The 25634-nt window shown below is 41.2% G+C and overlaps 1 protein-coding gene and 1 long non-coding RNA gene across 3 annotated transcripts in view; both read left to right on the forward strand.

Moving 5' to 3' along the window:
• Nucleotides 1-25634, forward strand: part of LOC132989517 (uncharacterized) — a 216555-nt gene that overhangs the window by 56939 nt on the left and 133982 nt on the right. The gene's annotated exons all lie outside the window — the stretch shown is intronic.
• Nucleotides 1-25634, forward strand: part of LOC132989172 (helicase ARIP4-like) — a 75626-nt gene that overhangs the window by 24177 nt on the left and 25815 nt on the right. The window contains exon 1 of one of the 2 annotated variants that reach the window (XM_061056589.1): nucleotides 14547-14838. The exons of the other annotated variant lie outside the window; for it this stretch is intronic. Within the exon in view, the coding sequence (XP_060912572.1) occupies nucleotides 14805-14838 (34 nt within the window). The 5' untranslated portion in view covers nucleotides 14547-14804. Of the gene's footprint in view, nucleotides 1-14546; nucleotides 14839-25634 lie in introns of those variants that run through there. 2 annotated transcript variants of the gene reach the window in all.

Below are 25634 nucleotides of genomic sequence, written 5' to 3' on the forward strand. Positions count from 1 at the left end.
TAATTTAAAACAAGAAAACTACCCATCATCAGATGCCTATAACTTCTATTTTTGTTTCTTAAAAACGTATTTAATGCCTGTGGGGACATTCAGGTTTGCAGAGTAAAGGTGCTGAAGGGCACCTCAGCAGTACTTGGGGAAGTGAACTGGCTCCTCTCCAGCAAGCAGACCAGTTTCCATATTTTGGTCTCTTCTTGAACAGGTGATCCACTGGTTGTCAGCACAAGTCCCTACGAAGTGGAGCTAGCCGCCCTGGTATCAATATTGTTTGGATTTTAGTATCACGTCTCAAAGCCAATTCAAGATTGCTGTTCCGCAAAAACGAAGTTCTGCCATCATTACACCTCTGTACTAACGCATTGCTTCTCTAACGGCGTAATATTGGTGTCATGGTGTCGGAATTCACATTGCATTACAGCGTTACACGCACCAGGTAACCTCGCCAGCTTCGACGCTACACATTGCCGGTGCTGATGCTGCTTTAACAAGTCTATAAGCCTGGTGTTAGTAAGATGCAAAAAGGCAATGTTCAATGCTGTGATGATGGATTCCTTCATTTGGATGCTGGTGTGCTAACATATTGTGCAGTACACCTATGTGGTCCATTCGTTTTCTGACAAAAGCATTTCTTAGGGGCACCAGTTTAACGTGGTGGTTAGGGCGTGCCTCAGGTGTACAGAGGCTTTAGTTCTCGTCTCAGCGGCCGTGCGGGGCTGATGTCGTCCCCCACTCTCTCCTCCAAACATTTCCTGTCTGTCTTCAGTTGTTTGATCCAACAGAGGCAAAAAAACCTACAGTTTTCAGGAATAATTACTAATTATATCATGGACATCATATTCATATGATGATCTCTATGTAAGCCAGAAAGACATTGTCAAGTCTTTTGTTTTATCCCTTGAAATGTTTGTGCAATTTCAGCCTGGAGACATAAACACCACTTAAGTTGTTGAAACTTAGTAGCAGATCAGGTGAATCTGCAGGATAGGCTAACAGTCAAATAGTTTGCAGTCTGACTTTGCGTACTCGACACACCTCAGGTTCCCTTTGGTGTGTTAATGGTGAACATATTGATGTTGATGAGGACCAAATGATGTCCATGGAGACACCATTATCTTAATGTGTGTGCTTATATGTGACACTAGGAGTTAACAGATTTTGTTTGATTTACAGATAGGAATATAACTATGACATTTATGCAGCTTTTGGATTTTTTCATGGATTGTCCAAAACTTTAAAAATCAATTTTAGACCTAAAAAAAGTTTTTCCAAATTTTTTGTAGTTTTAAGATGATGTAATGATTTTGTCGCCAAGTTCAAGGTTTTCTGTCAGCACTTTCATGGATGTCCCCTCTTTACTGGCAGTCTACAGGTTGAATTTTCTTTGGACCGTTGCACATTGTTATATCAGAATACTGCAGTTCATCACTTAACCAACACTTTGTGTGACGTCACAGACAATTAGTGGCCTGAAGCATAACATACCAGAGAGCCTATAGAGCCTATAGAGAGCTCTGTTCTCCTCATCAACATGAGTCAGAGTTGGATAACCCTTCAAAGTGGCAGATTGCATGTTATGTTTGGTCCTAGGCAGCAGGAACCTGTGAACCTGTGAAAAACTCTTTGACACATACATACACACTCACACACACACTCACACACACTCACACACACACACTCTCTATTTTTTCTGTTAAGAAAGCTCCTTCTTCTTGCTCTATTCTGACACACTTCCAATCTCTCTCTCTCTCTCTCTCTCTCTCTTACACAAACACAAACACACACACACACACACACACACACACACACACACACACACACACACACACACACAGACTGTACATGTTGTCCTAATTACAGCATTACTACACTGTAAGATGTAACATAGCTTTAATGCTGGTTATAAAGTTCTTTAGGCCTCCAAAGTGTGTTTGATACGGAGAGATAGACGATTTCAAATCATTAATCAAACAAAAGAGTTTCACGTCTCTGTACCTTCCTGCTTCCTGCTTTCTGCTCAGGCTTATGACACATTTTTCCCACTATAGTTGTGCAACACTTTGTATAACTGACCCAGCATAGAGAGCAAGTTGGCAGGAGCCTAAAGGCTACAGAAGTGGATTTGGGGATGTAAGGTTTGCCAGTGCGATTCCCTTGAGGTGGAAATGTTCTCAGTAAAATCAAATGATGGAGCTCAATTTGTTGTATTCACTATTAGGGAAGGTATGTTTTTGTGCCACAGTGCCTTAATTAAAGGTGGATAGTGCAAAATGTCTTCTTCTTTTAGGGGCTACAGGTCGACATGGGCCACGATGAGAGAGAGGACGAATTAGGCTAATGTTTATTTTGCCAGGATTTTTGCAGATCCTCTTAAGGTTTCTAGTTTGGCAACAAAATGTTAAATTGTGAGAGCAACTGGAGCTAGGGATCGCACCGGAGCACTCAACTCGCCGCTTGATGGGCGTATACCCACTGAAAAGTGGGCATGTTCCGATTTGCTCCTGGACCTCTCCAATTACTCTTGATGGCCAAGTTTTTTGCTGCAGGTTACGCTATAGCTATCCATCGTCGGAACCAGTGGAGCTGTACGGTAAGTTGGCACTGCCAGTGCGTGTGTGTGTGTAGAGTTTTCCTGCAGGCAATAAAACAGCTTAAAATGAGAGTTTTGTTTAAACCAGCAGAGCTTCAGTGTGACTTACACTAAATCTATGCACTTTTACAAAAGCAATAATTCAAGAACAGAAAGAGAGAAAATATACTTTTTAAATGTATTTACATTTTATCTTCTTTGATGACGTCATTGTTTTAAGTAAGGAGAGGTTCTGGGTCTTTCAAAGGCTACAGAAGGATATTGCTGGGAGTTGGCTTAAAAGAACTGGGTCAGTATTTCAAATTTTTGGTGCAATGTTGTATGCTGGACAGGTAATGAGCAGCCCTTGACATCACACAACAGTGTAGAGTGAGCAGAACTAGAGCTTGTTGTCTTCACAGGTGGTAGGAGACAATAAAAGGCCTCATGGAAAAAAAAACATCCATTTACATGTTATCTTCCTCGCCTAGAAAGTCTATTTTGCTCCTGTGACGTCATCACCCCCCGCCGTCTCCACCGGCCGTACCATGGTTCCCATAACAACCGTCACCAGGACTCTGCCCCCCCTGAGAGTTGTGACAGTTTCCTCCTTCAGGATCAACCTCCCCTCTTCTTTCTCTTTCTACCTTTTTTATTTCATCCTTTTCTCTTTCCCTTTACATTTACCTAAACTTTTATTCATTACACTTTTCCTCTGTTATTTTCATCGCTTAACCTGAGTCAATATTTTGATTCAAAATCCCTTTCTTGTTGGTACTTTGACACATGTGCTGTCAACAAGCCCCTCATCCTCTACTCTCTCTTTGAACCAGCTATAGTATTAAAATTAAGATACATAAATAAACCACCATACGCTATAGTCATTTATTGTATTGCTTATTGGATTTATTCAACAGTGATTATTATATTCATATTCATATCTGTTACTTCAGTCCTTTTTTTCAGCTAGTCTCCCATAGGGATCGATGTCCTCCATATTTCTGCTTTGCTTTTTTTAAATTGCAGAGTGAAAGGTTAATTAAAAGAAATATGATTGGCTAGGCCACATGTCAGTATTACAGTTTTTATTCTGGAGAGGTACTGTATGCGGTTGTCATGGTGATCATTTGCATCACATTCAACATCTGAACATACATAACACACACGCACATACACATGTAATGACACATTCTGTCACTGTATGCTGGTATGTTTTTTTATAAAAGTCGTCAGCACAAGCTGTCATGTGAAAAATGTAACGTTTTGAAGAGGTTTGTTTTTATGTGTCAATGTAAGGAGGCTTGTATTTTTAATATTGCAGTTTAATCAATGCATGAAACAAGGAATTTGTACCAAAAGCATAAAAACACAATTCAAGTGACAAAAGACATCAACAACAATACAGGACAGCGAATAAAAATGAAATCATGAAAAAAAGAACATATATAGGCTATATAAGCATTGCATGATTGTGGGGAATTCAATTAGCAAGTTCAGTAGTTCAGCAGAGTGCCAAGTTCATATAATCAGAGCTTGTTGAGTGGCTGAATGCTGCGTGGTTCAAAGGATGTGATGCCTCTTTTAGTCCTCATCCTGGGTATTCAGTACCTGCGCCCTCAAGTCAAGAGTTCATACTCAGGCCGGAGGGGGGGACAGGGTCTGCTGTAAATAGCTTCCTCTATTCTCTTTATGTCTCTAAATTAGAGAGGGGGGGAAATTGCAATAGGGATATGGTGCGCTGGGATATGTACAAATTTATAAAAATTGAAGGTTATTTGGAGATGTCACTTTTCCATAACAAAACAAGAGAGGCAAACAGATAGAATGAGACAAGTTGGTAAATAGACTGACAGATAATTTCTCTGCTGTTCATGTTGGTGGAAGAGTATTCTCTGTTATATGTATTGAATCTAATGTTTATGTGTGATAAAGATAAATTAATGTCAGTGATCAGAATTAAGTGAGGTATTTAAGTTTTTTAAATGCTATTAGCTTATAGAAACCAAAAGAGCAAAGTTAGCTTAGAGTTAGCATTTCAGCATTAACTACCATACTTCTTATACTGTTCGATTCACTAAAAATTATTTGGAAGAAAAGGTGCCAGCACACGCAATATTCACAAAATCTTTACAAGCTCTTTGTTTACAACTCACAGAAAAAGTCAACCAAGTAAACACTTCCTCCCATGTTGAACAGGATTAAGTTTGAGACTTAATTTGCTAAGAGAATAAAGGAAGTTAGAGGAAATAAAGAAGATCTGAAACGGCTAAATTAAAAAAGCAGTGTAGCAATGTAAAAATTTAACTGCAATCTTTCCTTTTCTTATTTTTTACTACTTAAGTTTAATGATTTTCCAACCTGTTAGAAAATCCTGTCAGTCGTCCTATTATGAGGAAACCAATCTCAAAACCCATCTGAATACAGTCTCTAGTAGTAATGGCCGGCTTTCTGGGCATCCATTGTAGCCGACAGTTGGCAACGAAGGACCTCCAATGTAACATTATTGTCAAATGTTATGTATGTTATATGATTGTTGATCGTTTTGATAATTTTGCTTTGGCAACAACGGTTACCATCCATGCCAAGAAAGCATCTTTAATTGAACGAACTTCCAGTCAAGACTTACTTTTTAGTGTGTCTCCTTCATTAAAAGTCCGGCTAGCAACATGGGAAGCAGAATTGGTGTTGAGGATAGGCGTCTTAGAATATGTTGTTAGCTTCAATTGCATGCAGTATCTATTTAAAGATATGCAGTATCTACAGACATGAATAAAAGATGACTGCCAATGGGTTATAAAATGTCGATTTTGCAGGATTCTGTTTCGCCCTTTTGCTCTCCACACTGACTCTTTTTCCTGCAAAAAGACAATAAATTGCCTGCTGAAATGCTCGTAGACAATAAACAAATATAGACAAAAGGCTAAATGTATCTTCATGCCCCATATGTCTGCATGTGAAGGAAAGCATAAAGGAAAATATGATTTGTCTTAGAACGGACCCCAGGGGCACACCACCACATGTTTTAGAATGAGGAAACAAAGGTTACTAATGAAAATTAAACAAAAAACATATTTAAAGCAGGTTTTGATCTGATTTATAAACCCACTTAAGAAAGCTATGCCTAAACTAAAACACCTTGTTTTAAGCATTAAACTGTGCAGAGGCATACAATTTGTCTCAGCTAGAAAATCAGAGAGAGATTCTGAAATAGGTGAGTCCCCCAATAAAAAATGCACACACACACTCACACACACACACACACACACACACACACAGTGAACATACACAGAGAGAGAACATACATACATGCACACACTTTCCTGCGTAAAACTAATATGTTCAAGAAGAAGCATTCATCAAAATGTGACATTCAGAAATGGACTCGGGGAGGTGGGACCAGTCTCCTAAAATAAAATCAACCTCCTCAGCAACCCAGTTCTGCTGGGATGTCTGTTCTGGGTCAGGTGTGTGTGTGCTGGTGTGCATGTAAGTGAACAGATTGAGGAGTGATTGCTGCATGTTGTTAGCTCTCTGAAGCTCAGATTAGGCTGTCGTGAGGTTTAGTCACATCTCCCATAATACACACATGTACCCACACGTAGACACGCACACACACACACTGTGACTCCAGAGAGCAGCAGAGTAATAGTATGTTAATTAGCCTGTTGCTCCCCTGCCTGTGTGTAGGCGTTGGTAAGCAGAGTACACGCTCACTCTCTGAAGTTCAAACTGAAGATAAAGTAAACAAGTAAACATGTTTCCTCCCACAAATGTTACAGACACCTGGTGGTTTAATCAGCGACAAGACACTTCACCCCGCAAACTTACATCAGAACTAGACGGGTGGAGCACAAAAAAGTTCCCATTGAAGTGCTAAACATTCAGCCACAAAAAAATCTCAAGCGCATCATGCCCTTAACCTAATCTTAAGAGCATGATGAAGGAGCATCATGTTCTTAGTGGGTCAGGTTTTATTGAAGGAAGATGGCATAGCGATTGTTTAAGTTCGAGACCAAACCAAAATTAGTGATCAAATTATTGACAAAAGCCTGAAGGATTGTAACAGTAATGTTTCTTTGTGTCAAATTGATGTGTTAATATACTTGAAATATTTTTTGAATAAATGTGGTTAATTGTAAACAGAGGCTTAATGTTCTTATATCTTTATAAGGACTAAAAACATTTATATTACGGGCACCAATATTAAAGGAGCAGTATGTAACTCTGACACGCAGTGTTCAAAATGGGTACTGCAGTCCAAATTCAAAACATTGGAGAGAGCGCTCTCCCACCCCCTCCTCCTTAGAGCCGATGAACTCACAGGTTGTGTCGCAGAACTGGAAGCTTCAGTGTTTAGCCAGCTCTGCATCGGTCTTGAAAGCTTTCTGCGTTCTCCTCTCTCCATTTTTCAAAAGCATCTCCAATATTTATCCTAGTTTTACCACGTTTCTGGCCGTGGAGCTTACTAGAAAAATGCAGAGGCTTTTTAGGTTGGATAGAATCAGTTATATCTGAGCCAGTTCGCTTACCCGCTTCCTTCGATACAACACCTGTTGGTTTGCTGTAATAACTGGTCTCACATCTGGCAAAACAAGGGCATCCAAAATGGTCGTGTGGGGGTGCCTTAAATCGCCTACCTTCTCTGGTTAAAACAAAAACAGAGCACTCAGGACCAGAATGAAAACTTAGGAGGACATACTGGCTGCTGCATTGTTGTCAGAGATGCCAGCACCTCAACATAGCATGTTATATTTTTTTTAATTTTCTGTTAATTTTTAGATTTTCAGCTTATCAAACAACTGGTTTAAACTAAGAAGTTTAGCTTCTTCAGGTCAAACTTAATCTAGAAATCTTTTAGTTTGCGTGTATGTGTTTTTGTCTACTTGTGCTTGAGTGTGTGTATGGTGTGTGATTGTGTGTGTTGTGACCTGATTAAGGTCTGCACAGAGTGAAGTGTAGGAGGTGCTACAGTAATACCAGCTGGTCTACATACTGACACACCAGACTGCCGGCGTGTGTGTATGTGTGTTTGTGTGCAGACTTTCTATCAGGTGTCCCTCTGGCTCTGTGTGAACCTGATTATGAGTTCGAATCACTCATCAACAAAATCAGCCTCCATCTTTTTCTGAAATATGTTTTTATCTGGGGACTTGAATCATGCGTCATCTAAACTCATCGTGTTGTTAACATTAGTCATACTGTTCGGTCCATCCTACTGACGTTCGTGACATAGTGGGGGAAGGATTTGGAACAGAAATCAGTTCTGGTCATTTTGGTATTGGCCCATTCTCTATTCATAATTAAAAATCGGATGGTCTTAAGACTTTTTTTGTAACTGTCACAGGGAGAGAATATCCTAAGATTGAGATCTCTGGGTTTGCTGAATTATACCAAAAGCTTATAGTAGTGATGGCTTCCAGGATCTGTTGGCAGAAAATACTGGTTTAAGAAATGCTTTAATTCTGTAACATCCACTCACGCCAGTTTTGCACCACTTTCGATACAAACGAATGCAGTTTAGTGTTTTCAGCGAGCACCATCAAAAAAGTTCTACTTTGGCCCCGCTGTCTCCGCTAATACCGTCTAGCCCCTGTCACGCCTCTGTTACTACCTCCAAAGACAGTTCAGAGGGGGGGTCACTTCTTCCCCCAATTACACCGCAGTGACATTCAGATTGAAGGCAAAACTTCACCGGGACGTAAATATCGTCTGAATAGGGCTCCAGTCAACAACCATGGAGGATAAACTGATCTGGCTTGTCTTTTTAAAGATAAATGTTAAGGTGCAACCAATGCAATTGCGTTGTTGTCGAGTCAACACATAAAACACCATTTATAGGGGCCCTTAAAGGCCCTTTACACTTTAATCCATGAGATGAAATAAGGACAAAAGCCAAACTTCTCCAAGGCAAAGAGAAGGTCATCTCATTCAAGGAGGTCAGAAGCTTTTTACCACCTCTTATGTAGAGATTGTCTCCACAAAAACTGAATTAGTTACATTGATTCTTACTGACAAGTAAAGTTTTCAATTTTCCTTTACATGTTTTAGTTTCAGTCTCTTTTTAAAGTTGTTAAAAAAAAAAAAAAAAGATTTATTTTAAGGCTTTCTATGCCTCCGTTGTTTAGAGAGGACAGGGGATAGAGTCAGAAATCAGAGAGAGAGAGAGAGCAGGGAACGACACGCGGGAAAGGAGCAACATGCCATACCCTAACCCGAGCTGCCAGCTCGTAGGACCACAGCCCCTACCAACCACTGGGCCACCGGCGCCCCTTGGCTCTGCTTTTTTATTTATACAAGCAGAACATTAACTGCCACTACATTCTTAGTTTGAGATGAATCGATCAAATGCACTCCACACAAAAAAGGGCCATCACGCGTACTGAGTGTACTGTAGCTTTTATTACTAATCCTTTTTCACATGTAGTTATAATCAGGGCAGGACTATCCTTTAAATGTGTTACATCTTATTTTAGAATATCACGAGTAAATACGTTTCTGGAATTTTCTTGCAGCTCCTTGAAAAGAAGTGCACAAAAAAACAATTTACAGTGGCTGACACACTCTCTCTCTCTCTCTCTCCCTCTCTCTCTTTCTCTTATTGGTCAATCTAGGTTATGTAAACAGTGAAATGCGAGCTTTTACTTCCTCACAGGAGGAGGCGTGCCTAGACACCAGATATGTGGTAGTGTTGCAAAGGTGTGTGTGTGTGTGTGTGCGTGTGCGTGTGCGTGTGTGTGTGTGCGTGTGCGCGTGCGTGCGTATGTAGGATAATCCTTCACCTCCAACATGGGTTTAAAAGGGTCTTTGAGTTCATATGGTTGTTTTGAAACAGCCCCCTCCCCTTGTTGCTGCTAATGTTTTCCATTTTCCCTTATCATTTCTCACCCTTTCTACATTGTTTTCAAAGCTTGTCCTCCTCTTCTCTACACCTTCTTCATACCAGTTATGTACTTTTTTTGCGTTGGCCCAGTTTTCCTAGGACTCCAGATTTAAATTTCTCCATAAAATATGCTTCAAAATTCTCTGTAATACCTCTTGCCATCCTCAACTTTGATGGTTTCCACATTTACTTGTAGCAGACATTTACTGTCTGTGTCATTTGGGGTGTTTATGACGTGTTTACGGCCTTTACGATGTGCGATATCGTCCCATGGAGCCAAACGAGAGTTTTCCGACGCGTGCGCTGACCAGAAAGTAGTAACACATGACTTTATTCATCTCTGCTCCTTTTTCCCCCCTTCTTCATTTACTCTTCTGCCCTTTAACCTCATTTTTTGGATTACCTTCCTCTATTTTTTCTCTATGCCCTGCAATACTCTACAGTTATGTTTGATTTATTTTCTATTAGCACAACCGCAAGGTGACCTCTTACGTATTTACTACAAGGACATACCAGTTGCCATTCCTGCTATATGGAAATTTGAGGCCCCAAAAACTGACTCAGCTATTCAGGAAACTGAAACAAAAATAATTAATTTAAAATTTAAACTAAACGTAAAGTTTACAATATAAATCCTAGCTCCCATCTTTTGTGTTAATCAAACGCTTTCAAGCCATTCCTAGTCTCAGTTTAGGCCTATCAAAAGTGATTTATTTATATTATGGATTTATATTTTTCATAGAGATATAGATTTGAATCTTTCTTTTCTATATGACATTTTGCTTCCCCTTTTTTTCCAAAGAGTGAGATCCTCAAACTTTCATGTTTCAGAGTCTTGATGTAGTTTTAACTTTTAAAGCCAGAAATGTTTCCAAAGAAAAGTTATGAAAGATTGCAGTGGAAAACAACTGAACAAGGCAAGAAACATAAGGTAATCATTTGATGTAAACATTTACATCCCTGCACTTGTTCTCTTTTCTCTTCTCCATCCTCTCAACTTCTTATTTTCTGTCTATCCCCCTTGTCACTCCATATTTTCCTTGTTGCACCTCATTACCCCTGTTACCTAAGGCAGCCTCTTTGGAGTGGGCGTGGTTTGCTCACATCACACTCTCTTCTGTCAGTTGGCTGGGGGAGGGGACAGAGAGAGGGAGGAGACAGGAAGAGCAGAACAAGGAAGGGGTTTCCTACACACGGCTGGCCAGGGCAGCTTTAAGCGACCCATTGTTTTGTAATTGTCCCAATGGCCTTCTGTCCTCGCTGGAGTGCCGGTAAAGCTGCGAGACGAGACAAGAGCGTGATGTTGAGAGCCTCGCACACACTGTGATGCGCTTGGTTGAGAAAGGACACTGAGGAAGTGTGTTAGCAGTATCAGGGAGGAGCACCAAACAGCTGGACAGCGTTTAGAGGAGTCAAAGTGTGAAGGCAGCATGGACATCTCACCAGACTAGGACACAACAAAAAAACTTTCAACCTCATCACATGGGTGAGTGGCTCAAAATGTTTGACACATTGCTTCAGTGTTTAACAGCCTTTCTGGCTTATTCACTTGTTGTTACATCTGCTGCTGGTTTTTCTTATCTCAATGTTAGTCCATATTATCTACTGTATGTCCACTCGGCTATATGATTAAACATGCAAGCGGGGGGGGGGGGGGTTCTATAACACTGACCTAGATGTGTTGCAGTGCCAAGTCTGTGGCCGGGCCACTCAGGCAGAGTAGAACTCAGAGGTTTCATAAGGCATGTTATGAAATAGATGCATGAGTTGTCCTTGTGCCATATTTAAAAAGAATACGTATCCTTGTCCTTGTCCCATGTTAATCCTACAGGATTAAACACAAGTTTTTTGATGTCAGTATGTGCTTAATATGAAGATCATTTCTTCCGTCTATTCTTCATTGCAGAGTTAGTTTTACGGGGAAAAAAGTAGTCCCAGTCCCAGAGTGATTAGGCTTGGTGTAAGATTCCATAACTCCGGTACAAGTTTGTGGAAAACGTTGCAAATTATTTAAATTGACTGTAGAAGTTAGACAAATGTGCTTCTAAATACATTACATCCTTTAACAGATTACAGCATCTGTAGTAATTGCACATAAAAAACATACTTTTTATGTTTGAGTTTTTGGGCACACTGTTGAAATCAAGGAGTTTTGAGAAAGTTCTTAAAGATGTTGTGATGGACTCTAATCAAGTCACATCATTTGTATAACTTTTCTTAGTACATATTTGTTGTATATGTTCTGAAGCCGTTTCATCCTTTATGGAGGTCTACCTTAGGAACAAGTGGAGACAAGATCAGAGTTGTTCGCTTGTTAAAACTGGTTGTAAGGGCGCATTCACACTGGCCATCTGTACCGTGGCCAAGCACGCTTCAACCCTAAAGTCCAGTTCGTTTGGCCAGTGTGACCGCTCCGTGCCGTGCTCAGGCACGGTACACTTCCTTGGCTTTGGCACACTTTGGAGAGGTGTGCTTAACGGTAGACTTCATGCACGAGCACAAGCACGCGGGTACACAATGCTGACAGCCTTCATTATGGAGAAATCCAGAGTTTGATGGCTGTATCTGACTAACATGACTCAATATAAGACACAAAGTAGCTGTCATGCTATCCATCTATCTATGCGTCTATTTTATTTTTTAATTTATGCATGACTACAGAGTGTAAAAACAGAAAGAAGTCAGTAAAGTAGCTGTCATGCTCTCTGTGTTCTCTGATGTGCAGACGCGGACTCGCCTGCGCGTCCTTTTTTCTCTCTCTCTCTCTCTCTCTCTCTCTCTCTCGTCCGCCTGTTTGTAAACTGAGCACACTTCATAATAACATAAAGCGTGCATGTGTTGTATTACGCAGTTATGCACAAGAGGTGATCGTGCTTAGGCACGGTTAGTCCTGGCCAGTGTGACCAGCGTGGGAATGGCGCAGCGGGGGGCCAATCGTGCCTGAGTACGGCACGGTACGGATGGCCAGTGTGACCGCACCCTTAGACCCACTAGATCAGAAACAAAGTTAAATGTAGATGACCTTCCAAATACAGTTCTAGCTCTGTAACATTAGGGACTTTGTCGTTAAGGAGAAGGACTCTGTCTGTCTGGAATGGATCACAGAGATATTTGGTGTGTATTTAAGGAACCTTGACATTGACACAAATTCCTCCTTGGTGCCCTCCATTTTCTCTCTCTCACACACACACACACACACACACACACACACACACACACACACACACACACACACACACACACACTCACACTCCTCCTGGGTCAACAGGGCCACAGCTCTGTCATGTGTAAGCATAAATATGTGAGAGTAAAAATCACATGACTCCATTTAAAAGCTATATGTGTAAATAACAAGATTAGAGAAGTGCAAATTTACACCATGCATATGGTCTCATTTACACAGCATCAAACCACCAACCATCCATCCTTAAAACTTTTACTTGTTTTTTTTTCGGTGGAAAACGTTCTGAATAGCTGATTGGTTCATTTTACTTTTTATGGTTTTACTTCAGTCAGGGTTCCTCCTGAGGGCGCGGACTCAGTTACAAAACTGAAGTCCACTTATTGGTCAGAAAACAGAATCATAGATCTGTATGAAATGAGTAAGGGTGGCAGATTGATTAATGCCAGAATTCCAATTACTAATATTTAAGATTCATGATCAATTCAAAACATCTATAAATTGATTTTACAAGACATGCTTCCTTTCATACTAAGTCAGTTTATACCAGCAGCAGGTTTGAGCAAAGCAAACCCACTGCTAGAGTTTTCTTCTGTGTACCTTTTCAACCGTCCCGTCTTCAAGCCTTAGGGTGAACTTTGGATGCAACAATGCTCTTGGGCAAGAGGAAGCTTGACCTAACATATTCCATAAGCCTATGCAAGGTGTGCAAAATGAAAGTGAAGCAAATGGAAGAGCTCACATCACGTGCCACAGTTGAAGTGGAGCAACTGCCACACAACTGTTGACCAAGGTAAACCGCATCACATAACTGATCTGACAGCCAATTCTGAACAGACAATTAATTGACAATTAATAAATTGTTTTATTTAAAAAGACCTGCGATCCTGCAGCGTCGTCAACAATGAAGCCTGTAGAATTATGATTGTGGTTTTTCACTGGCAAGTTCCTAAATGAAAAAAAAGTTACATGGCTTAAGGCCACAATTTGTATCCATAATAAAATATTATTGCTAAAGATAAGCATATATGTGTTATGTTTAAAGTTCTCCTCAATGTATTTACGTTACTGCAAGCAGCTGATGAAAAAAGTTGCAAATATTAAAGCTGCATTATCTCGAACGCATTTGCCTCCTTAATTGTAAAGATAGGACACTGGATAAAGTCAGAAACAAAGGAGAGAGAGTGCAGCCCGCTTGGAGGACCATAGCCTCCGTACATGAGGCGCACGCCCTAACCACTATAGGCTACCGGCAACCCTTTATTGTGCTTTTTAATATCAAATATTAATAAGTTTGTTAGTGCATAGAGGACTGGAGTCATGAAATAAAGCAAACGTTTCTAACAAATAGGGATGTATTTTGAATGGGGATTTGTTTAATTTAGATATTAATTTGAATGATTACACAAAGAAACAAAATCTAATTGAATAGTGGGATATTCCAAACCCCCCCCCCCCCCCCCCCCCCATTTGTATTTGCCTGTTTGTATAAAACTCATTAATTACAAGTCATACAGAGCAGTTGATAAATCAATAGGTGTGTGTAATCTAACCTATATTTACCTAAAATCACATACTAATACTTTTAATAGTACTGAAGCATGCAGTTGTAGGTTTATATTTTTTGTAATTATTGTATGTCTGATATTTTGTAGCAGTGCAGACATAGTTCAGGTGTGTGATGATTATTAAAGTAAAAAACTTTCATCTTCAAACACACCAACAGGCGGCGTGGATGTGTGGGCGGCTGCTTCCGTACATGCTCTGTACATGTAGTCCTGAGTGTTTGATGGAGGAGGTTTCTTTTTCTTTTTTTAAAGAGAGGGAGGAGTGAGAGATAATCGGCCGTAGAATCCCCCCTCAGCAGGGCCCCGGCTCCAGCATGAAGGGTTATGTAAGTCTTTTCAGCTGCCAGCTCTGCTGCTCTGCCTCTACCTCGCATTCACATTGCTTTTGACTGGAGAGGAGCACACAGAGCAGTCAGCCAGTAGTCAGTGAGTCAGTCAGTCACTGAGGCAGTAGACTAAGAGAGCAGCTGAGCGCAGGAGAAATACACCTCCTGTTACACTACTTCTTTTTACAGTTTTTTTTAACCCGCTGGTTTTGAGAGTCAGATAGGGAGTTTGAGAGCAGGTGAAAGCAGAGAGGACCGACTCTTTCTCTTCTCTTTGGTAACCATGCTTCTTCTGGACGAAACAGAGTCATTTGCAGGTATGTGACATCATCAACGGAGCCCCTTTGGCAGGGTGGGCTAAGGGATGATCCCCTGACTTCGAGGAATAAATACAGTTCAAAGTGTGCAGGAAATAGAAAGATGTGTGGTAGGCTACAAGTTTAAAAAAGAACAAAATGAATGAAGTACAAAAGTATGAATTTGGAATAGAGATTGAGGGATGCGGTGGGAGGTAGAAACGCTGCGGAGTAGTTTGTCTAAGACATAGGTGTAAGAGGATTTAATGACACAAATTGGGAAGAAAACCGTCTCAGAAGTGTCGTAAAATGTGCTACAGGTGTTACTGCATAAGTTACTTAACGTTGTTGTGTAACACAGGATGCATAACTACTAAAGCCCGCATGGTCGACCTTCGTTCTTCCCGTTTTCTCTCTTTCCACCGCTACCTCCAAGTTAAATGTCTCTAAAAGGGAGAAAACCTAAACAATACAATGTATTTCCACCGTTTAATTCCTCCCGTTTTCCCCATTTCCTCACACTTCTCCAATCTTTCAGCCGGCGTCTGCTACGCGCGTGCCCGGCTGCCTCTCTCTCTCTCTCTCTCTCTCTCTCTCTCTCTCTCTCTCTCGTGTTGTCGTCTCACGAGCCGCGCTCCCATTGGCTGTTTCTAGGGTTACCTAAACCAATGCCGGAGCTTGATTGGTGAAAGCGTGCAGGATCTGGCCATGCTGGATGTTGAGCATGTGGAGGCAGGAAAACATATGGTTCATCAGACCACTGGGTTAGGGGGGTAAGCGCGTGAGGAGAGGAGGAAGGCGGGGACAGGGCGCCGCCGCAGTCTGCACTTTGTCTGGATGAACAACATGAACATCTGTGAGAAGCCTTTTTACATTCAATTATCTGTATTGATATACGTTGCTGCAAATAAGATACTGCAATAGATCAGATAAGCGTTACTTAGCCTACGAAAGTTGTTAGTGTCTTAAATATCTGACATAATGTAGTTTAAATGTCGACCACGAACTAGATAACAAAGGGATTTAACTGACCTTAAAGGGATGACAAATATTTTCGGATGACTTTATTAGGTGACGTCCATCAAGGTATCATCTAGGTATCTTATTTTGAAGGGCTGTCTGTATAAGTCAGTCAATTGCGTTTGTTGTGTTTGCACTGTGTTTTTGAAATGCTACTTTGAGTAAGATAAAACAAAGTGAAAATGATCACATTTTGTTTTGATTCAGATGATTGTACATCCAGAGTTCTATCAAATGATTGCAGGCATTTGCGAGCTATCCTACTGTTTCTCCAAAGAACTTGGATATAATGTACAATTTAGCATGACACTTAAAGAATGCACACCTTTTGAAAGTGACATAGCTCTAAAGCATCACATAGAAATATGTCAGCCAGGTTTTGCCCTGGAAAAGCTCCATCCATCTCCTGCATGTTGAGAACAGTGTTACTGTTTCATCGCCTTAAATGACCTATGTTGTGCACCCGGTATAGCTATGTACACTCCCTGATTGAAGCCAAAAGTCAGCATTTCAGTGAAGTGTGGTACAGTCGAGACTGTTCATGCTCTTGATTGAATTGTGTCTGGCTGTAGAATAAGAGATGTTTCATTCTGAAAGTTTTTGTTCAATGAATGTTACAAAAGCACAGCTCAAGTTAATTCATGTTTGAGATTCCTTGTAAGAGGAAGAAACTGTCGCTGAATATTTAAAGACTTCCAGGAAAAAGATGCCTGATAAGGTCAGCTTTTCATTATTCGGCAACTGTAAACTGATCACTTGAGGATTTTTGAAAAACATTTTCTACTGCGAAAACATGCCCTCATTTGTCCTGGCTTCTCTCTCTCTCTCTCTCTCTCTCTCTCTCTCTCTCTCTCTCTCTCTCTCTCTCCCCGGAGCACGATGTTCCGCTGCCTCTGCCTCTCACTGTGTGTGCTTTTATTTAGAAAAGCTGTCATAGGGATCCTTATTGGAGACTTAACTAATGTGTCTACATGTTTGGGATTCTTGACATTGCTCTCTGTGTTTGGCTTTCTGTGAAATGAGACACTAAGACGCCTTTTCACTGCTGCAAACATGGCATGTAGATAGTTAAAGGGCTAAAAGAACACACTGTTCTCCCTCCCATCCATTGTACCGTGTGTGTGTGTGTGTGTGTGTGTGTGTGTGTGTGTGTGTGTGTGTGTGTGTGTGTGTGTGTGTGTGTGTGTGTGTGTGTGTGTGTGTGTGTGTGTGTGTGTGTGTGTGTGTGTGTGTGTGTGTGTGTGTGTGTGTGTGTGTGTGTGTGTGTGTGTGTGTGTGTGTGTGTGTGTGTGTGTGTGTGTGTGTGTGTGTGTGTGTGTGGTTTTTATTTCGCACATCTTCCTGTGAGTACAGTCTGTCCATCAGTGATGAAGAGCTTATTGTGAGAACACAAAAAGTGAGTCAGTGTTTCAGCATCAACACTTTTGCAGTACAATGAAACAGGAAAGAGTTTATTGTACTGATTTCTTTTTTTCTTTTCTTTTTTGGCCGCACTGCAAAAACTGTTTGGTTACAATCCGCAGGTCAGGAACAACCTGTCCAGCTCAGACCAGAATCAGAGTCTGGGGTTAGAGCCAGGAGTACATGTAGTCTGGTGGTACATGTAGTCTGGCTGCTTTCATAATGTAGGATGTAGGCTTCACCGGGTCGACCACATGGCTCATATTCCCGCTTCCCAAATGTGCTCTTTGTAAAACGCCGCCCTTGTTAAATCTGCAGCCGCTTTCTTTGTTCTCCTTTAATGTAAATTTCCTTCTTTCAAGTTCTCTGACGTTTTTTTTTTTTTCCATCTCGCTGCTGCACAATGCCACTCGTTTTTGTTCCCCCCCCCCTCCCTCCCTTCTCCTGTCTGCTTCTTCTTCTTCTTCTGTTTGTCTTTTAGTCCTCTTTCTTTTCCGCCTTGTATGTTTTGGATTTTCTCCCCCCGTTAGGTGAGATTTGATTTCTTTGTCTGTTTTGTAAATAGCTCATAGCTCTATAGGAGCAAAATCTCAAATCCCTTTGTACCCTATGTCCTGATCATGGCCAGATGAAACAGCATGTGTTATGTGTGTGGTTAGCAAAACATAAAAAAAAATAAAAACCATGGTTTTTATACGACACAGAATCTATATGGGCACATGGCACAACCCTGCTGCTCTAAAGAGTTACGTATGAGTCTTGTGACATGAGTGAGTGAACATCATGAGGGCAGTGTCCAGTCAAAGCCGGAACCACTCACATTATTTCACATCTCAACCAAACCCGCTTACAACCAGCACCTTTGTTACAAAGTCTGTGGAGCCTTTGTTTGTGTAAAACCTGATTAGAAATTCACTCACTTCTTCTGTGATCCCGTGGGGGGGTTTATTAATTGAAATTAAAGCTTGATATGTAACTGTAACCACATGCTGTTGACCTTTTATATGTCCACAAAATAAATAGTGTTGGCGACACGTCAAGAATGGGAACAGTCTCATGTTCCTGATTTGGGATCTATGGCTGAAAGGTGATGTCCACATTTAACTGTTTACTTTAAGCTGGCTTAGGAAAAGGGTGTTGTGGGTAACCTGAGGTCGGCAGGGAAGCTGACGTGCACACTTTCTGACCTCAGTAAACGTTAAGTGGACATGAGCATCAAGCTAGTTGAAGAAAGTTAAGTTTAAAAAGAACAAACAAGCTGAATAGCATTTTCATGTAGCATGTTGAGCCATAAGGCTACACAAAACTTACACACATTACGTTATTACAATTATCAGATTGCATTGTGTTAGCAGCAATCTCTGCACAGTGTTTGACTTTTTTTCAGCATTCAGACGCTTTTAAACCATAAGCGTTTGTAAAATCAGTGATCTGTTAATAAATCCTTTTTAGCTTTGCTTATATTTAGTTCCTGCTTCTTTTCCCTTGGGTTTATTTAATTGTTCCTCCCCTCATCCCCTATAGCCATCTTGGGGGGAAAGTAACAACGTCTTTGTACATTAAAATGGATTCTGTGAAATCACTTTGTGCTTCTGCCTTAAAGGAAGCACTGCACAGCGGGAGCTTCACAAACACATACAGTCGGACATGCACGCACAACACAGCGCTGCGCTCATCCACTGGCTCCGCAGAAACCGTCTCGCCTTCGAACCACCCCACCACTGTTGATAATTCTGCAGTGCTTTCTCACATTTTTGACTTGAGTAGTAAAACAATGCAGCTCCTTCAGTGCATAACTATCCCTGCAGAATATGGGCACGAGTCTAACCCCCCATTACCAGTCTTTAAACAACGCTTAATCATCACTTAAGTAGAGCGAATTGATCAATTCACCTTCACGAGATAAACTGTGGTTATAACGATGCAACAACAGCACTTCTTCTATATGGAGTTTTCATCATCCAGACGTGTGTGCGTGTCCACTTCTCACTCCTCCTCCTCCTCCTCCTCCTCCTCCTCCTCCTCCTCCTCCTCCTCTTCCTCCCTCCACAGCAGCGGTGACACACTGGCCTACAAACTGAGCGTCCCACCTCTCCTCACCCCTCTGCTGCTCCCTTTCTCTCTCTCTCACACACACACACACACAATCACTGTCTCTCTCCCTCCGTTCTGCTTTCCTCTCGTCGCTTTTTGCCGTGTTCCTCTTTCTCTCCTCGACGTGGCTCTGCAGGAGGGTTTCATAACTCACCTGCCTCGCTCCAATAAAGCCGCTTTAATAACTCATTCAGGCCAGTCTGTTACATAAGAGAGGTGTGTGTGTTTGTGTGTGTACGAGTGTGTGCGGCATTAATCTTTTTGATTTTGTCTTTCTCGAGGCGAGTTATGTAACCCAGTTAAATCTTCGTTTGTCTTGGAAGGGAAACAGTTTTTCCACAAGTATGTCTCCTTTGGTTTTGGCTTTCTTTTTCTTTTTTTAATAAACTGCGGTTTGATCCATTAGACGCCTCTCCTCAGTTCACCCCTGCAAACTTTGTAATGAGCTGAAACAAAACAGGTGTTGTTGAGTAATTTATGGTCATTAATTAAATGTAAATTTATGAGCTTTGTCTTTTTTTATAACCTCTGCCAAGGCCATGTCTTGTCTGCATGCATGTGTGAATGCAAACAATCTGAGTTTATCCAGAGTTTCTCCTTCCATCTGCCTTGTATTTTTCTGCAAGGAAAGGCTACACAAATGGGGATCTTTGTTCTTCTTCTGGACATAGCTTCTTTATTTACGACTCGCCCTTTTTGCAGAGTTTAATAATTAAAAAGTCTAGCTGATATGGTTTCTCAATCAGCGGGTAGGTTGATTTCAGGAAATCGATTGTAGTTAAGAAGTTAAAATAAAACACTCTCTGGTTCCTGTTCCAAAGATCAAGAATTGGCAACTTTCCTCACTTTTATGTAACTTTATACTGAATCTCCTTGGGTTTTTCTTGTTTTTTTTCTCTTGTTTTCAGAGAAAACAAGCGATGTGAAGATGTCTGTCCGTCTTTCTGTCCAATCCCATAACCTGAAATCATCTGGGATATTTTTCTCAAAGCTGCAATTTGCAAAACAGTCGTAAAAAAAAAAAGAGAGAATACTCTGAACCCTGCTTAACAGCAGGCGTGAGGCGGAAAGCCCTGACATCGACAACACACACACCTTCACACACACTCACGCATACACATGCTCTTACGCACACAGGCAAGAGACACACTCATCTCTGCATATGTGCCTCAGCGAGCGTATATTGGCGAGTATCTGTCTAGATGTTCTGTAAATGTCACTGTGTTCGTCTGGGTCTGCCAGCTCTTCTGAGTGTGTTCTGTGAGACTGCGATGCGGTACATCTTTGTGTGTGTGTGTGCGCGTGCGTGCGTGCGTGTGTGTGTGTGTGTGTACAGGACGTGAGGTTCTTGTGAACATGCTGGTTGTGTAACAGCCAGAGGCAGCCGTTACATAAGCGTCCCCAGCCTCAGCGTTGGTGGCCTGTCTGTCTAGAGAGCAACTTTTCTGTCTGAGTGCAACTGAGGCTTGTGTGTGTGTTTAAAGCAGGTCACTCTATTGTGTGCAGCAGCCTCTTCTGGCACATCAGGGTGTATTTAAAAGAAAAAAAGAAGGACTTCTTTGTGCGACCTCGACTCTTAACACGACCTACTGACCTCATTAACACCTTCACATTCAGCCGTGATGGGACTTGATTTTTGCTCATTGACAGTTTGACCGCCTTCTGACATTTTGACACAAACACTCCTGCGAATTAGTCGAGTTTAGTGGTTACTCACGTCACATAAAATCAGGCTTCCATTTTCTCAATCCTGTGTTTTATGTCGGTGTGCAGCCTTTAAAACGTAACAAAACAACCCTTTATTGAATTCAGGTGAAGCTTTTTCTAACATTTTAACTGTTATTATTTTACCATATTACTTTATTTCCTCATTCTCTGCATATCTAACTAAGCACTCACTGCCTCATATTCTGTTTTGTCTTTCTTTAATTAGCTGAATATCTCAAAATGGAATCAGTATTCAATGAGAGTGAGAATCAGAGCTGAATATTTGATGCTTTTGATGAATCATTTATCCCCCTTGGCATGTTTTGTGTTCACATTACAAGAAACAAACCTTTGATTGTTTTCTTTTACTATATATTAGGGCTGTTACGAGATCATTATTAAAACATTACGATATTTCTTATCCAGGTGACCCTTTGTCGATACACTGACGCAGAGCAGCAGACATTATGACCAAGTCTGTTGTTGAACTGCAAATGACCACAGAACATTCCCCCGGCCCCCCACCACAACTAAGTCGTTTGTCTGTTACCGGTGGAAACGATAAACGGCAACAGAGCAACGGACAAGTCACAATATGTAAACAGTGACTTCATTACGAGATGGTTAAAACATTTCAAAATGGACATGCATTGTTTTGCATTTCGTGACTTTAAGTCGAATAAAACACGATTTTTCCAGTCATATATTTTGTTATCCAAGGTTTTAAGAAAGTGTTAGAATAGACCCCAATAGCGTCTCTCATCTCGTCAAGTGAATCGAGTGTGATGTCACAGCCCATGATATACTGTATAAATCAGAATATATACTGTATATATTAATCATTATATCATAATGCCATAATCTCCTTCTAAGCTTAATTGCAAGCTTAAGTCTGTTTTAGTAAAATAGAAACACTTGATCAGTAACGTTCCTTGACCAAAGAGCATGTATGGAGATTTGATGAAAGTGCTAGAGAGCACTTTGTCAGACAGATGAAATTACACCCTGTAATGACAGCCGTATACCCAATGGCTCAAGGTCGTCCTGCCCTGTAAGAGGTTATCCTGTTTTATAACACAAACATCAAAAGAGGAAGATTATGTAAGAAATGGGACACAACGGCCAACGAGCGCGATTGAACATGCACCTGGAAAAAAGAAGGGGGGAAGATGAAAGGGGGGGGGGGGTAAACATAGAAAGGCAAATGGAATGAGAAGACAGATCAAAGTCTGAAAAAGGAAGTAACAGATGAACAGAGAGGTGTGAAGAAAATGGAGACTTCATGGAAGAAGAGGAGGAGGATGAGGTGGGAGAAGGTCTCGGCAGGTAGAATCAAAGACAGATTGGGAGAGAAAGGAAGTTACTATTATACAAAATAGGGAGAGAAAGGAAGTGGAGGAGGAATGACAAAAAAAGACAGGTGGTGAAATGAGAAATGCACAGGATGAGGCTGAAAAGTCAGAGGAGGAAGAAAACTAAGAATAGGCCACGGGACAGAAATCTGGACAGGAACAGCAGAGAGGTGAAGAATAGGTTGAAGAAAAGAGGGTTAACCGGTTACACTTCCACTTTGGTCATCCTGCTGAGGTTAATACATTTTTACAACAGTCAAAAAATACTGCTGATTTATATACCTCCTAAGATTGTTTTTTCAGTGTGTACTTTATCAGAGCCCTTTTTTATGAGCACAGCCCAAAAATGGCAAAATAAAATAAAAACAAAAATTAGATATTGTAAGAATCAGTTGTTTATTTCTAACTATTTAATGGAAAATCATACTTTTATTCCAGGTTTTTAACCAAAGTTTCCACTGATTTTGAAATCATCCTGAGTTTTGCTTATTCACATGTCCCTCACAGCGTGACGTTTTTCCTGTAGGGCGAGACAGGGGGAGGGGTCTCAGGGGGCAAAAAGACACCGATGGCGGACAGAGTTCTTTTGCCTTTATATCAATGCTCAGAGATATTGGAGGCCAGGGTGAAAAAAATCATCCGTTAGTGTTCAAACATGGAGCTGACTTTTGTGCATTTGTGAAAACCCCACGGACAAAGGGAAGTAAAAAAGATCAAATCCTGATAGTTAAGCCTTTTTCCCTTTATTTGTCATGCTGCGCAGATTAATCAGTTTGTCCATGCCTATGACATCACAGAGGTCGATATGGTCTTTTTTCGATTATTACTTAATCAAGAAGAAGTTACGCAATTATTTTTAACTTTCCAAAACATGTTGAATAACGATCAGAGAATAGAAACCTTTATGGCTCAGAAGTTCAAAAAGTGGATTCATTTTTTCTGTCTGTGTAACGTCCAGCTTTAGTTGAAATTATTAGATGACCCAGTCTTCTGCTCTGTTAGGTTTTAATTCTGAATCCCTCTGTTTCCTGTCTACTAGGAATCCCCAGTCTTTGTTGGATAACCTGTGTGTGTGTGTGTGTGTGTGTGTGTGTGTGTGTGTGTGTGTGTGTGTGTGTGTGTGTGTGTGTGTGTGTGTGTGTGTGTGTGTGTGTGTGTGTGTGTGTGTGTGTGTGTGTGTGTGTGTGTGTGTGTGTGTGTGTGTGTGTGTGTGTGTGTGTGTGTGTGTGTGTGTGTGTGTGTGTGTGTGTGTGTGTGTGTGTGTGTGTGTGTGTGTGTGTGTGTGTGTGTGTGTGTGTGTGTGTGTGTGGAGACGTGGAGGATTCTCCGCTGTGTAGTAGTGAATATCTGCCGTCATCTGTAATCTCTTTACGTAGAGCGCAAGCAGAAGGACTGAAGGGCGAGACACAGACACACTGTCCACTCCAGATGTTTTATTTATTCATTTTCAGCGTTCTGGTCGGTGAGTCACAGGGCGGAGAGGCAGTAGAGTAGACGCAGGAAAGTTAGAGATTTAAAAATGGATTTTGTTTTGGAGGGAAACAGACACGCACAAACACACACCTGAAACAGTGGACTCTTAGGTGTGTGTGTGTGTGTGTGTGTGTGTGTGTGTGTGTCCCAGTTGGCTCTCAGTTTTCCCAAAATCATGAAATAGGGATGCAAATAAATCTTCTGCAGGTATTTGCACTGAAAAAACTAAAATCTCATTACGTATATTTGTGTCTACATTTGGGGCTTTTTGCCTTATTTAGATAAGACAGCTGAAGACTGACAGGACACGTTGGGAGGAGAGAGAGAGTGTGGGATGAGATGCAGCAAAGATTAGAGGTCGGATTTGAACCGTCGGCCTGCTGCGGCGAGGACTATGTCTTCTGTACATTGGGCGCATGGCATAACCGCTAGGCTATCCAGCGCCGCTCATTAGCTTTTCTACAGGGAAACAATTTCCAGAAAATGTTGCACTTTCAAAGAGTTCAACAACTATTGGATAGGTTGTTTTTTTTTGGCATTTTGTAGTTCTATGGTGCACATCACAAAAACATTCTCTAAACTTTAACTCAGTGCAAACAGGGTTGTGACTCACCGTTAAAATTCAAACAGATTGCATTTAGTTCTGCCACAGTCTGTTGTAATAATAAATAATGGAGACGTCCAGGAAAAATGCCCGTGGCTGACTGTACAGATTGTAATCTTTGCTCTTGTTTGGAGCTCGAGGGCAGATGTTCAGCCATCTGTTCTGGACAATGTTTTTTTTTTCCTTGAAGGGCAACCACTGATAACTAACAAGACAACCTTATTAAGTACAGTCTGAAGTCTGTGTCTGTCTAAAACTGTGCATCACTAACTTAGTTTGTTTCAGAAACGAAATCAGTCGCTGACAACTTGATTTAATCCAGCGAGGGTTGGGAGGGTCAGGAATCTCTAAAGTGTATACATTCATCTTGTGTCTACAGTTCTCTTTTAGAAGGTTACAATGTTTCCTCTCTCTTTTTTTTCCTTGTGTTGCTTTGCTGTTTTAATCTTTCCTGGTCTCTCTTTTCTTCCCTTTCCTCTCTAATAACACTGACACACTTATCACTCTGATTAGACACACACACAGACTCACACAGTGTGCGGCTGCATGGTTGCGGTGTTGTGTTTTTTAGCGCAGTGCAAGTCGTTATATAAACTCTTAACATATACGTAGATGTGGTTATGTAACCTTGTGGTTTCAGGAGACATTTCCCCCGCTTCACCCCCCCTCTGAGACACACACACACACACACACACACACACACACACTCAGCATGATTAAGTTGCCAATGGCCTCACATTCTTCAGAGCTGCGTATATCTCGGGTACATGTTGTGCTGTTTTTGTTGCAGAGCAGCAGGTCTTCAAACCGCAGGGCGGGTCCAACAGAACAAATTAATGAGTTAGAAAATTTGCCCTGGATTCTGTTTACTTTGTGACACTTACAGATAACTGATGATTCAGCTCTTCATCAAAACACTTGGTTGCGTTCTCACCCTCTTTTCTCAGAGCGTCAGTGGTGAAGGAAAGCAAAAGGGGTTCAACCGAAGGCTCATCTCATTTTATGCACCCTCACAGTTATTCAGATTTCTCTTCCTCCTGTGCTCCACACAACCAGCAGCGCTTAAGTTTCACTCTGTCACATAGCAACAATCTGCTCTCTAAATCTTTAGCCTCAGGTTCAACCTGAAGAAAACATAGCCACTCATCTGTGGCTAGAACTGAAAT

This window comes from Labrus mixtus, chromosome 15 (genome assembly GCF_963584025.1).
Source record: "Labrus mixtus chromosome 15, fLabMix1.1, whole genome shotgun sequence".
Lineage (NCBI taxonomy): Eukaryota > Metazoa > Chordata > Actinopteri > Labriformes > Labridae > Labrus > Labrus mixtus.